At 38.4% G+C, this 15,119-nt stretch overlaps 1 protein-coding gene across 2 annotated transcripts in view; it reads left to right on the forward strand.

Annotated features, from left to right (window-relative positions):
- The window catches only part of SYTL5 (synaptotagmin like 5), a 126,589-nt gene that overhangs the window by 85,035 nt on the left and 26,435 nt on the right, over positions 1-15,119 (forward strand). For both annotated transcript variants that reach the window (XM_075539115.1, XM_075539116.1), the window contains exons 6-8: positions 3,526-3,667; positions 11,215-11,344; positions 13,417-13,523. In XM_075539115.1, coding sequence (XP_075395230.1) covers positions 3,526-3,667; positions 11,215-11,344; positions 13,417-13,523 — 379 coding nt within the window. The remainder of the gene's footprint in view (positions 1-3,525; positions 3,668-11,214; positions 11,345-13,416; positions 13,524-15,119) is intronic.

A 15,119-nucleotide genomic window follows, 5' to 3' on the forward strand; every position in this document is an offset into this window, starting at 1 on the left:
AAATGATACAACTGGAGCCAAATGATACAACTTGAGATCACTGTGAGGAATAGGTACACAGGCAAGGTTTAAAAGGGTTTCCAAGTGGACCTTCCATTTTCGCAAGGATAGCATGTGCTTTCCTTCATCAACCAGGCAGCTGTCAGCCAGACAGCTCTGGATGCAGAAGAATTTCCTTGAACCTCCGTGTTCCAGGGTTTTTATCAGCCAATCCATGCATTTTTTATTAGTTATTTTGTTAGGCTACTTTGCCAGTCTGGTGCCCCCAAAATACTCAAGGGTTGTCAACTCACCTTAACCTTACTTATGAAATCCCCTAAGGTTAGTTTTCCAAAAACCAATGGTAAGGTCCAAAGAAGATAAATATTACAACACAGGGTCATAATTCTATACTTTAGACCCCATTGTAATGAGATACATGACTTACCTCCGTGCTAGTATCCCATTTGTCAAATGTTTCTTTCAATGTTTTTGAACTGATTTATAATACTCATTTCAATAGCAGCAGCATGACATATGAATCAAAATTAGTTCTTAATTGACCTTTAACCTTCTGCTATATCAATTTAGACTTCAAGAAGCTTTTATCCTCTTCCTATATTGCTTCCTGTTGTCTCCACTTGGCAAAGATTCATGGCCTTTAAGGCATAAAATATTTAAAAGAGCTGGCACCCAAATGTTTATGATAATCTGCCTCATTGGACTAAGGTTTCCTTTCGTTTAATCCAACTGAAAGGAAAACTTTCCTCAGAAGCATTCAGTAAATGCCAGGAAAAAAATATGAATGCATATGTCATTGTTTTTGTGTGATAATTCTGCCGGCAGCAATAATTTCAGCAGATGACTTGCAACACAGGAATGCTTGATTTTAATACAGAGTAACCTTTTGAATGTCATCACCAGAATGAATCAAGTTCGGCAAAGGCTTCTATATAAGGAGCACTTTTGGTGTCAGTAGGGCTCATCCGGAGTGGGACATTCCTCAACACTGCCTGAGCCTGGGAGGATCTTCAGCGCAACCACAGGCAGCCTCTTTGGATAGCAAAACCTCTTGGCTCAAGATTCATTCATAGCCTTTCTTTTTTGAGGAGGTTAAACCTCAACTAGTAGCAAGAGAAATGTTTGTGGTAATATTGTTTGGAAAATAGAGACCCTATGGTCACAGCACAGCTCTACTAGAAAGATCTTTAAGCCCCTTGCTAGTAGGCCCTATGGAGGCGGAAGCTGAGCAGGAACCCTTAGAAAGGTCTGAAGATGGTTAATTAGCAAATTTTAGAAATGTAGGAACTGTAGTGAGAGAACTCAGAAAAATCACCAAAATTTTATCAAATTGTATCACATCTATTTAATGATAAAACTCTATTGTCTTATTGTCAAACATCCAAAGACACAGACACAGGCTCCTGAATGGAATACATAGTAATGTAATTTATTCAGCATGCTTTCTCTAGAAATAGCAAGCTCATTCAGTGGCGTACAAGAGGATGCTGGCCAGATGTTTCTCATGGTTTCAGAAGCAAATTAAAAAAACACATAAAAAGAACTTCCAGTTCTACCCTGTCAATTATCTTCATGCATGAAATGATGAGGAAGTAGTCTGAGAAACTGAAATGGACACAAGCCTAGGTGGGCTACAGAAATTACTTTCTATACTGACTGTCACATACTGTCTGACAACATGGTGTATGAAACTGTATGTGTGAAGCAGTTAATTAACCTTTCCAAGGCTCAGTTTTTTTCATCTTCAAGATAAAGGTTGTCATACATTTTTATGAGGCTGTTAAAACTTCAAAACTCCAAATGTATTGCCATCAATGACATATGAATCTAAATCATATGTGCACTCGGATTCATAGATATCCTACAAGGTTGATGGGTAGGGAAATTGGTCCTCAGTAAATGGTAGCTGCTATTAATGAGTGCTGAGTGATGGTGGCGACTGGTAGTGTCAATCAGGTCAGATACAGTTTTGGTGACTTCTCTGGATCATAGCCTTTAAAAACTTATCTGATGTAGTTGACAGTTCCTGAAGTGATTGTCTCAGCATTCTTCTGTCAGATGTGTCCTTTGGTAATATCATGTGCACACTTAGATATTCTTTTAACATCATTCCTTCACTTACTCCTTTTAGCCTCTGTCTTCATTGGCCCTAGAATATGTCCTAATCTAAGTACCACTGTGTGCTTATTAGTGAGATGATATATTATAAATGCACTAATTCTTATAACATTAAAATACTAATAGAAAGAAATTCATAGGGGTTTATACTTTCCTACTTGGCCTAATTTGAAACTATTGAGGGCAAGGACTAAATAAAAATGAATACATCTCTTAGTGTAATTTCACAAAACAAATATTCACTTTTGACGCTCCATTTAATAAGAAAAATATAGCAGTTTCTAAGGCAAGAACTGCTTTTATGTCAATCATCATTGAATGGAATTGAATCACTTTCAGCAAACATAAAAATGTTTCAAAGTCTTGTGACACATGTTTACATGATTTATATCATTTTTGACTCCCTAAGCAATCCATTAATTAAATGTGTATCATGGATTAGACACTAAAAGAACACAGAGAAATAAAATATAATTTATAATAATCAATTAAGTGTGCACTGAGACGCTCCTTTGCACCAAACCATCACAAAGGTGGTGGAGATGTTATGGTAAATGCGACATGGCCTCTATTCCCTAGAAGCTGGGAGCTCCAAGGCCAACACAAATGGATTGCTTGGGGCATCATAAATGATACCATGTAGTCAAGTGCCAAAGAGTCTGGCAAAGACCATAGATCAGTAAGAACTGACTAGAGATGGACAAGGCCTGCACTTGATGGGAAAGGACTGATTAAGAAAGCTGATATTTGTCTGGGCCTGAAAGGATAGGGCAGACTTGAATAAAGACTAGCAAAAAGGTTAGAGAAAATGGTCAAGAAGCTCAGTGGGATTACAGGGATCTACATAAAACCTCCTCTCTGGAGGACAGACAACGGAAAAGTGAGTGAAGGGAGACGTCAGACAGGGCAAGATATGACAAAATAATAATTTATCAAGGGTTCATGAGGGAGGGGGAAGCAGGAAAGGAGGGGAAAAACTGAGGAGCTGACGGGAGGGTATAAGTGGAGAGCAAATGTTTGAGAATGATGAGGGCAATGAATGTACAGATGTGCTTTACACAATTGATGTATGTATGGATTGTGATGGGAGTTGTATGAGCCCCTAATAAAATGATTTTTAAAAATAGTAAGAAACTTAGATCAGCTGAGAGAATACTGCATAGCAATGGGAAATAAAGTTGTAAAGGTAGATTGAAGCTCAATTACAAAGACACGGGTATCAGGCAAAAGAGCTTGAGTGATCTCCTGAAAGCCTCTGAAGAGGAAGGAAACACGATAACTTCTGACTGGTCTCAGTGTGACTCTTGTATACTTTGTGAAGTGTATATGTTGCCATCATTTTCCTTGTAAGTTTTCACTTGCCTTCTCTGTTTGCATATCAAAGTCAAAATATGCTTTCTCCTTCAGGGGAAGCACCGGTTCATCAGATATCACTGACCAAGAAGTTGGTTCTGGGCTCTCAAAGGGTCGCTGGACCAATCGTAGGACTCCAGCCACTCAAAGGTCACCAGCCCCAAGCACACAGAGCGTGACTTCAGGCATCAATAGAGTAAGTGCACTAACATGAAAAGTTTCCCAGTATCTGGGACTCAATAACTCCACAGGGCATGATTGGGATTGAACGGTCATGTCTCAGAATACGCTGCTTATGGTATTTAATGTAGGAGAGGGTGTTTTTTATTACTGAACCTCCTGCTTCTTTAGCTCCTTGCAGGAAGCTCAAAGCCAAAAGGAATGGACAGGGGCAGGCTCAAAGAAGATATTTGTATTGTCAAAGATTAAATGGCCACATGACTTAAGTAAATATAAAGAACTTTTATGCATGCATAGATTGTGATAAGAGTTGTATGAGCCCCCAATGAAATGATTTTAAAAAGGCACACAATAGATAAATAAACAAGGGGGTAAAAAAGAACTTTTAGGTTAGAAGTTTTTATTTTTAGTGACTATTTTACTTCCACAGATATTCAAAAGTTAACTGCATTACATTTTTCCAAACTACCTCATATACTCGAGTATAAACCTAGTTTTTCAGCACTTTTAAAATGCAGTTTTTGTGGTAAAATTAGGTGCCTCGGTTGATTATTCGGGTCGGCTTATACTCTGGTATATATGGTAATTTAAATAGGGAAAAGAAGAACCTTGATATCGTCATAGTTTTATTTTCCATATAGTTATTAAAATATGAAGTACATGGTGAAGACAGGTGGCATACACTACAAACACATAATAAATTACATTTTATATTGATTTTCTTTTTAAGCGACACTTTTATGGGAGAGGAATCCTGGTGGTTCATTGATTTAATCATTGGACTGCTAACCAAAAGATTTGCAGTTCAAATCCACCAGCCATTCCAAAGGAGAAAGATGGGACCATTTGCTTTCATAAAGATTTAGAGAGTTAGAAACCATAAGGAGCAGTTCTGTTCTATCCTACCGGTACCACTCTGAGTTGGAATCTATTTGATAGCTATGGATTTGAGTTTTGTTTTTAAGGAAGAAGATGGAATAAGTATCTTGTGAAAATATTACCTTTTATTAAACATACCCACTCTTCATTCATTCGATTCCAAAGACCAGCCCTTATGCAAAAATTAGCATTGTAGGGAAACAGAGGATGACCACGTATGATCACAAAATGGAGGATAGCTATATCATTACATGACTTGCAAATTACATCAGGACATAACTGCCAAACTAGTAAGAATCATGACTCTTGTGCCTCGGCATTCATTAGTGACAGACATATGTCATTGTGTTAGTCTGGGTCCATTGGAGAAACAAATCCACAGAAACTCATGTATAAGACAGTTTTACATAAAGGTTAAGTGCACATCAAGAAAACATCCCAACCCAGTGCTGCTCAAGCCCACAAGTCCAACATTAGCACATTAACCCATATGTCCAACACCAATCCACAAAGTCCCTCTTCATCCCACAAAACACATATTATGACTCCGACTGCAGAAGGAAAAGCAAATCAGTGAATGTGTAAGCATCTCAGTGCTGGCAGGGGTATCCACACGGCTGCTCCAGCACCCAGGGCTGTATAGGGGTAGGTCCATGTGGCTTCTCCTTTGGGATGTCTTGCAGGAAGTGAGCCTTGCCAGCTGTTGCAGGGAACTGGCTAAGGCAGCTGCACCCTGTTCCGACCATCACAAAGCAAGAGACCCAAGAACTCGAAAGGCGAGGTTCACTGAGCAATTTATCTCTCTGCCCTTCAATTAACCCCATATGTTTTTATTGGCCAGGTGGGCACAATAAACTTTAACTCAGTCATTAATATTCAAAATAATTGGATAGTAGGTGTTGGTTTGTTTTTACTACAAGGGGGCTTAACAAAGTTTGTAGAAAAGTTCTAGTATCTTCTCTTTCCATCTTTCCATGAACTTTTGACAACTATTTTTATTGTGAATTAGGAGGTTTACAGAGTAAGTAGATCATCAAGTTTACTTTCAACAATTCATCAAATTACCCATTGTCTTACCCTGTCTCCATTATTTTGTCCGCATCTCCCTCTTGTTGGATATTGGTTTCCCCTTCACCCGAATATCACCTGTCTGCCCTCCAGCCTGTGGTGTCCCTTTCCCTCCCACCCCTATTAACCTTAAAAGCCTCTTGCTTATAGTGTGCAAGCTTTGTCTTGATTTTTAAATCTCAGATGTGTTATGTCATTGGGGGGTCACCCTCTTGAATGTTTGTTATATATTTTTCAGTGTATGAACTGCAGGATTGATGAAGGTATTTGGACAGCAAGTAGAATAAGGGTTTGCCGGGGGTGGGGGGCGGAGGATACAGTGGTACTGGGGGTGGTGGGTGGGTGGGAATCCATGTCGAGGAGTGAGCCCAGAAAGGAAAAGAATGTTTGGAACCTGATTATGGTAGCAATTTTACAATACTGCTTGATGTAATTGAACTATGGAATGGCATGATATATGTATTAATTCCAAATTTTAAAAAATAACAGTTGTCTCATGCAATAGTTGTCCTTTTGTGTTTGAGTAATTTCAGGTTCGTCTATGCCATGTGGTATTTCACATATTCATTGTTATTCTTTAATATTGCATAGACTTCAATTGTGTGTATCTATACCAAAATTTATTATTTGCCACAAACTTTTTGAAGCTCTCCTGTATTGTCATAAATCCAAAATGTTGGTTAACAAGGTAGTCAATAACTAAATAATAGGGTATTCTCTTGGAAAATATGTTCTGGCTTGTGTTAGTGAGCTATAGAGTGTACTGATAACCTCAAGATCAACAGTTGGAAGCCACCATCCAATCCTTGGGAGAAAAATTAGGCTTTCTATTTCCATAAAAAGTTAAAGTATCGAAAACCCATAGGGACAGTTCTACGCTGACCTATAAGGGTCCATAGGAATCAGAATAACACAATGGGAGTGAGTTTCGGTTTTTTGTTTTGTTTCGTGTTTTTTTTAGTAGTGTAGTGGGTTATATATAAGGCAGCTAACCACAAGGTCAGCAATTCAAAACCTTCAGTGACTCTGTGGGAGAAAGAATAAAGTGTCTACTCCTGCAAAGATTCAGTCTTGGAGGGTTGCTTGCTCTGTGTAGGAATTGATTCAATTGCAATGTATTTGGTTTGGTTTGAGTCTGTTTGAGTGATGTTATTAGTATCAGATGCAAGTAGAATTTTGCTGAAGATAATTCAACAACGGTTGCAGCAGTCCACTGATGAAAGCCGCCAGAAATGCATGCTAGGTTCAGAAGAAGACGTGGCACCAGAGATATCATGGCTGACGTCAGATGAATCTTGGCTGAAAGCCAATGATACCAGAAAGACGTCTAAATGTGTTTCACTGGTAATGTGAAGGCATTCCTCTACATGGATCATAACAAACTATGGATATCCTTGAAATGAATGACAATTCCAGAAATTAGGTTGTGCTTATGTGGAAGCTCTACATGAATCAAGAAGCAGTTGTTCAACTGGAAAAGGGAATACTGCAAGGTTTAACATCAAGAAAGGTGTAGGTTCTGGTTGTATCCTTTCTCCATACTTATTTAATTCCTAGGCTGAGTAAAGAATCTATGAAGCTAGACTAAAAGAAGAGCATGGCATCAGGCTTGGAGGAAGGCCGAACAGCCTGCGCTACTTAATGGACACATCCCTACTCACTGAACGCTAAGCATTTTCTGGTTCAGATCAAAGAGTGTAGCCATCAGTATGGGTTAGGCTCAAAAAAACGAAAACAAAACCCCTAACAACTGGACTATTAAAAAAACATCATAATAAGCACAGAAAAGATTAAAGCTGCCAAAGATTTCCTTTTGCACAAACCCAAAAACCAATGTTCATGGAAGCAGCAATCAAGAAAGAAAATGATATCACATTGGACAAATCTAATGCACAATACCCTTTTTAAATGTTAAGAAGCAAAGATGATACTTCAAGGGCAATCGTGCAATCTGTGAAAATCCCTGGTCTTTTTATTGCTTGAGATGCATGTGAAAGTAGGACAATGAATACGGAACTCCAGAGAAAAATTGATGCCTGTGAATTATGGTGTTGGGGAAGCATATGAAAGTAGCATGGATTGCCAGAAGAACAAGTAGGTGTGTCTTGAAGGAGGTACAGTCAGAATGCTTCTTAGAAGTGAGGATGGCAAGACTCCGTTTCACATACTTTGGACATCTTATCAGGAGAGAACGGTCCCTGGAAAAGGGCATCATACTTGGTAAAGTCAAAGGTCAGTGCAAAAAGGTCTTAAGTGAGATGGAGTGACACAGCGCAGCAATGGGCTCAAACACAGCAACACTTGTGAGAATGGCGCAGGACTAGATGCACAAGAGACCCTCAATAAATACTGGCTGGACCAATACTTACTGAGTGTCTCCTATGTGCCAAGAACTGAATAAAACAGATAAAAATCTCTTCCTTCTCGGAACTTCTTTTGGAAATATGTTAGAAAGTGATAGATTCTGTGGGAAGAAAATAGTTCAAATTAAAAGAAGTATGAGTAACTCCTGAGCGAATCTTGATCAGCGTGTGCAGGGCAGGTCTCAAAATGAATGCAACATTTCAGCAAAGATTTGAAGGACGTCAGGGATTAGCCCTGCATGTGCCTGAGGGAAGGGCTTCATCCAGGGACTGCAGCACTGGTTGACAGCAGGCACACACAGGAAGATCGTCCTGCTTACCATGGCTGACCTCTATTTTGAGTAGTCAGTGTCCTTGCACAGCCACTTTTTAAAATAGCTTAATATTTGCTCTCAGGGGTACAGCCAGTGCAAAATCTCTGAGAAGGGAACATGCCAGGTGTATTCAAGGAGAGCAAGGTCTATGTGCCTGTTACTAGCACTAGAACTTTACAAAAGGTAGAATGCGAGACAATTATTTCAAGGAGCTAAAGGGCCAGTTAGGACCTCATAGACCAATCACGGCATGGATGGCTGCTTTTACTCTGAATGAGAAAGGTATGGCACTATTGGGGTACTTTGAGCAGAGGAGTGACATGATTTACCCTCTGTTGAAGCAGAGTCTGGAAACTGTGCTGAGAAGCAGAAGGTAGGAGTACAAGGTTGGAGCCCAGAAGACCCATTCAGATGCCATTACCATACTCAAGGACACGAGATAATGGGGCTTGAGATAATGGGGCTTTGAAACAGGGCCATAGTCATAAAAGTGCAACAATCAATTTAAGTATATTTTTGAAGGAGGAATCAAAAGGCATTCAAACAGACCAAATAATAATAATACATTTCATTAAACACAGTCTAAATTGTACTTACTGCTTAGATAAAATACCCATTTAAAACTCCATGAATATGTATGGTAAATTTAACAGACAGATTTTTCGGTAACAAGAAAACACACAGATTGTTGATGCTGCTGCTTCTTGGTAACCTAACAAGGAATGGTATACAAAATATTTAGTAGCTGGTATGGCAGAGTCACTGAGCAATCTGAAGAGAAACTAGCATAGGGCTGATAAAGCATCCTGCAAAGTTCTGCATTAATCCATATTGTGGAGAGAGGTAGGGTTATGGAAGAGAGGAAATGTAGGGGGGCCGGATGTCATGCTGTTTGCTGATTGAGACATATTTTAAATTTTTTATATGCTTATGCAGCTATCAATCTAATAATAACTAAGTTAGTTGAGTTCTGGAAATAAGTATTATCTTCTCTAGTACTAGTTGAGATTGTTAGGGGAGAAAAACATGTTCTAATACTCTCGAACCGAGAAGCCTCTCTATGCTATTTCTTTATTAAAGGTCACCTAGATTTTTCCCTACAGAAGCTTATTGCAATTGAGCATATATACAGCCCATAAAACAACGAAGACCAACAACGATTGCCATTGAATCTACTCTGACACAAATTGATGTTATAGGGCAGAGTTGAACTGACCAGTATGGTTTCCAAGTCTGCAATTTTTACAGAAGAAGATTGCCACATCTTTCTTCTGCAAACCAGCTGGTGGGATTGAACGCAAGCCTTTCAATTAGCAGCCATGTGCTTAGCAGAGCTCCTGAATATACGTAGCCAGTTTCTATGTTGATCTACCTCAACTCTCGTCCCATTTCTCCAATGAGTAAGAGACAGAGAGAACAGGGAAATCCTTTTCTTGTTAAGTAGTCATATGATTGCACAATAGTTGATGATGTATGTATACTCTTTCACAACAAAGGGAAGATGGGTAAAGAGTTAGATGATGGTCGAGGTAACAACTTTGCAACATTTCCCCTTTCTCATATTCAAAATGCTTCGGTGTTCCTTTCTGCTTATAGCATGTGTGTCTAAATGAAAAGGTACGTTTTCAAAAGGAAAACTGCACGAAACACAAAAGTATCTAGCTTGCCCTCTATTTGATGTCATGTGCTCATTTTACGCTTGGTATTTTGAGCTTCCAGGGTACATATTGCATTTTAATATTTGTACAATATCAATTGACCTATTAGTGGTCGATCTTAATGACACTTCCAGGACTTTCGTTGGAAAATTTTGCTATTTACATAACGGCCGCTAAGGCACTTAGTCCGCTTTTAATGGAGGATTCCATGTTGTGAGCAACATACTGAAGAGAAAGTGTTGGAAACATTCTAAATGAATTTATCCATTTGACCTCTGTCACAGTCTTTTGATGTGTTAGTCTGGGTACATTAGGGAAACAAATCCCCAGAAACTCATATGTGTAAGAGAGAGTTTTATACAAAGGGTAAGTGCACATCAAGAAAACATCCCAACCTAGTGCTGCCTAAGCCCACAAGTCCAACATTAGCCCATATGTCTGACACCAACACACAAAGTCCTCCTCCATCTCACAAAACACACACAATGATGCCGACTGCAGGAGGAAAGCCAAATCATCAAACGTGTAAGAATCTCAGCACTGGCAGGGGTCTCCACACAGCTGCTCCAGCACCCAGGGCTGCATAGGGGTAGGTCCATGTGGCTTCTCAGGGATGTTTTGCAGGAAGTGAGCCTTGCCAGCTGAAGCAGGGAACTGGCTAAGGCAGCGGCACTCTGGTCTGACCATCACAAAGCAAGGGACCTGAGAACTCGAAAGGCGAGGTTCACTGAGCCATTTATCTCTCTGCCCTTCAATTAACTCCACATGTGTTTATTGGCCAGGTTAGCACAATAAACTTTAACTATCTCATTTGGTAAACATTGATAATCTATCATGTATTATGTTTTGAAGAATAATGAAAGACTGAAAATAGTGTGTATTGAAGTTGAGCTGATCAGCCTATTAGACAAGTGAAAGCCTCATATCTTTGGAATAAGTTAATTAAATTCCTGTCTCACATGAGGGTTAGATATAGGACCACAAAGAGGAAATTCTTTCCTGTATGATGCTGTAAGGCTCTACTGGATTATCTGCATATGAAGAAGTTTTAAAGGCTTTTTATGCCTAATTATTATTGTATTCATTCTATTATTTGCATAAATATTGAATCTCAACCCAGTTTTGATAGTAAGTTTTACAATTATGGCACCTGGTGCGGTTCCATCAAATCAAAATCAGCTACTCCTAACGTAATACACACACATATACTCATACAGAAGTATATTTACATGGCAGTATTTGAAGCCCATATATGTTTTCTTGTTTGAAATTTGTAAACAGGAGCATAATTTTAATAATCCCATGGATTTGGATGCCATTGAGAGGACCTCTGAAGACTTCACAAAGCGCCATCACAGAAACGCTTCGAACACACCTTCCATAGGAGTAGCAGGGGTCTCCCTCTTGTCAGGTGAGAGAGAAATACACAACATATTCCCCAGTTGTTAAGAAAAGTTACTAAATCAGGTGGGATTGTCTGACTAGCATCCATTTGATACCTAGAAAATAATCATCCTTTCTTTGGCCCACAGTGGTGGGCCTATTTCTGGAAAATTGCTTGAAGATAGACGCAGGTGTGCCTTAGTCATAATTGCTAAGGTGCAGAACTGTACATGTAAAAACATGGATTGTTAATGTTTTTGCTAGGAATATCATAAATGACAACAACAAGATAAATCAATTGTTTTCTGGAGGAAAAAAGACAAGTAAAGGAAATACAATTGGCCCTAGAATGCATTCAATAACAGATAGACACTTCCACTGAGTCCAAGGAAATGATAGACCAAGTAATACAATAGTCCGAAGGTCCTGATATCAAGACCGATAAATCATTCTAAGGACGAAATGAGGAGTATTTGTAAGGTATTGATAATAATTCCTTTCATTTGATACACTAAAATACCTCCCTTCCTCACTGCCATGGAGTTGATGCTGACTCCTAGGGACCTGGTAGATCGATCCCTATTAGTTTTCCACCTTTCTCCTCCAGAGCAGCTGGTGGTTTCCAACCACCAACCTTTTGGTTAGCAGCCCAATGCGTAATTGCTGCACCTCCAGGGTGCCACTCAAATACCAGGGTGATTCCAAATAGTCACATCATTATATTGGCATGAAAAATGGAAGTTTTCCGGAAGCTTTCTGAAACCCCATCGGTTCACTTGCTCATCACAATAATCCTGGGAAACAGATATTTATATTGCAATTATATTAACTATAAATGAGGCAACTCTTCAGGGAAAGTTGGCATACTTGTAAAGTTTGTGTCTTGCATGTAGAATTAAACTCAGGATGAAATCTTCAATATGAAGAAGTTACCTGCTACGTAATGATATTTGTAGGAAACTCATATGCTAAGTTGGGGTGTTTCTCCTAGTCAGTCAGTTAGCAAAGGTGGTCTTGTGTGTATCTGTGGCAATTGCTGCATTTTGTTCCAGGGTGGAAAAGCAATTTGCTAGTCAATAGACAAATATGTCATAGAGTAGATGTCTATTATACAGTTCCTATATTCCACCACACATCCACTATGACAGGCACCAGACCTAAGCACTTCCGCATTGTCATATTTATTATTTCGAACTTAAATGGTGGATTCAGAAATAATAATTAGTCTGCTGTTGCAGTATTGCTCATTTATAGGCAGCTGTGACTAAGATCCCTGTGGGCACAGTGGATTATGTATTCGACTGCTAACTTCAAAGTCAGCAGTTCGAATACCCCAGAAGCTCCGCTGGAGAAAGACATCACTTTTTCCTTAAAAAGTTACAGCCTGAGAAACCCACAGGGCAGTTCTACCCTGTCCTATGGGGTCCTTAGGAATCAGAATCAACTCAGTGGCAGGGAATTTGAGCTTTTGAGTCTGTCTCAGCAGGGCTTTTGTACAGAACTATTCTGTGGAAATAAACTATCCTTGACTTAGTAACCTATCCGCAGCATTACTAAGGGGTGCACTGTTCTATAATTTATTTATTTGAAACTGAAATCAGTATATTCTCCTATTGACAGAGAATAGTTTCCAAAAGAAATAGAATTTCCTCTTAGTTTAACTATATTCACTCTTTTTTTCTCATGAAGAGAATTGGCTGTTATTATTTTATAAGTAACATTTTCAAATGGACTGACTCAACATTTTATGGCTAATATAAAACAGTAATTCCTCTAACTTCTAAAATCAAGAAGATGTAATATTTTATCTTTCCAAGCATACAGGCCCACCCTATGAGATGTTTTCAGTTAGAGGGAAAGTAAAAGCCTTAAACAGCCTCAATTGTACCATTTTAGTGTAGGAAAATTTACAGTGCTGTGAAGAAAGGAGGAATATACATATCAATATTGGTAATTCAAGCTAAGGCAAAATCCAAAGCACCATTAACAAAAAGCAGCGTAGGAAAACTAGAATCAAGATGAAAATTTTATAATGAAAAACAAGAGCGTTTAACAAAAGAAGCCTATTCACATTGTTCCCTTTTCTCTTCCTTCCTGCAGACAGGAGTCCGTCTGAATTAGATCTGAGTGGGTCGTGTGCAGGAGATCTTGAGGACACTGTAAGCCTAAGGATCAAGTCTGTCCCTGGGGCTTTAGACAAAGATTTGGTAAGTTGACTGTGGAAGAGAGTCTCACGATCTTGAGGAAACAGGGACATCATCTTGCTGAAAAATGAGCTACTTTTAGGTGATGATGAGTTGAGTGTCAAGTGAAGATCTATAATAATCTCCTGTTAGTCGTCACCATTAGTAGAAAAAAGCAACTGAAAGAACCATTTAGAAAAGTAACTGGTAATAAGGTTACTGAATGAAGATTATCTCTAAGCATAATCTAGTGGGGTTTTCAAGGACTAAACAAGGACTAAACTGAGAAACAAAGAATCCCAATATTTCTTAAACTGAATTGTACTAATCTAATTGTATATTTTACATGAACATTTTCATAACTCAAGTTGCCTCCAAAACTACCTTTGTATGTGTAATGAAATTATGTGAAGATTAAGTTTCAGTGAACTCAATTGTAAAATTAGATGGTTGAATCTGGTTACTTGTAAGATGTCTTCCAGCCCTGATATTCTGATATACAGATTTATATAATTGCTATGAAGGAATCACATTACTTGGAAGAAAGACAGAGTATACACATGGTAAATATTAATACAGTTTTTCCAAATCAAGCCAGGACATTTTGACTATTAAAACTAAATGCTATTTATTATAATGTACCAGACTGGGAAAGGAATTTAAAATCACCACAAAAATAGAGCAATGTTGATGAGAATTTTGAAAAAAGGCAAAGCTACTTTGGAAAAAGAAGTTGGGTAGTTCCTGAAGAAGGCAAAAAACTTACTGTATGACCTAACAATTAGACTTCTTCCCAAAATGAATGAAACCATATATCCACACAAAATATGTGTATCAATATTCCTATTATCAGTATCTGTAATAACCCCAAACTTGGAAAAGACTGAATGTCCATCAAATGATCAAATGTGTATGGCACTCCAAAATTCATCAATAAAGAGAAAGAAAGTACTGGTATGTACTGCAACAAGGGCTAATCTTAAAAACATCATATTAAGGGGGAGGGGACCAGGTAAAAGGGAGACCATGTCAAGGAGTTCAGGAAGAAAAAGAATGTTTGGAAACTGATTCCAGTAGCAATTGTATAATACTGCTGGACGCGATTGAACTATGGAATGACATGATAAATGCATTAGAACCCAATTGATAATAAAGTTTTAAAAACATTATATTAAATGGAAAGAAACTCAATAAAAACTACAAATTGCATAATTACATTTATATGAAATAGCTAAGAAAAGGTAAATCTCTAAATAAATAAAGCACATTAATAGTTTCCAGGGGTGGGTTAATATAATAAACCATTCCTCTAGTTTCAACAATTAGCAATATATTATCAATTTTCTCTTTGGCTATTGCACTTATTCCCCTTAATATAGAACTCTTCGGTGACAATAAAGTGCCCATGACTTGGTGAGCTGTTCATAGCACTATCGAGATTTTCTTCCAATCTCCCTCCCAATCCAGGTTCAAATTTTTATGTTAGACAATTCGTGCACGGATAGTTAGCACATTGTTTAAATAAGTAAATGAAAGGGAACAATGCACCGAACAAAGATGAGAATGTGCCATCAATCAATGACTGATTATGAGTAATAATTATTGGGCTCCGGGTTCCAT

This window comes from Tenrec ecaudatus, chromosome X, assembly GCF_050624435.1.
Source record: "Tenrec ecaudatus isolate mTenEca1 chromosome X, mTenEca1.hap1, whole genome shotgun sequence".
NCBI classification, from domain to species: domain Eukaryota; kingdom Metazoa; phylum Chordata; class Mammalia; order Afrosoricida; family Tenrecidae; genus Tenrec; species Tenrec ecaudatus.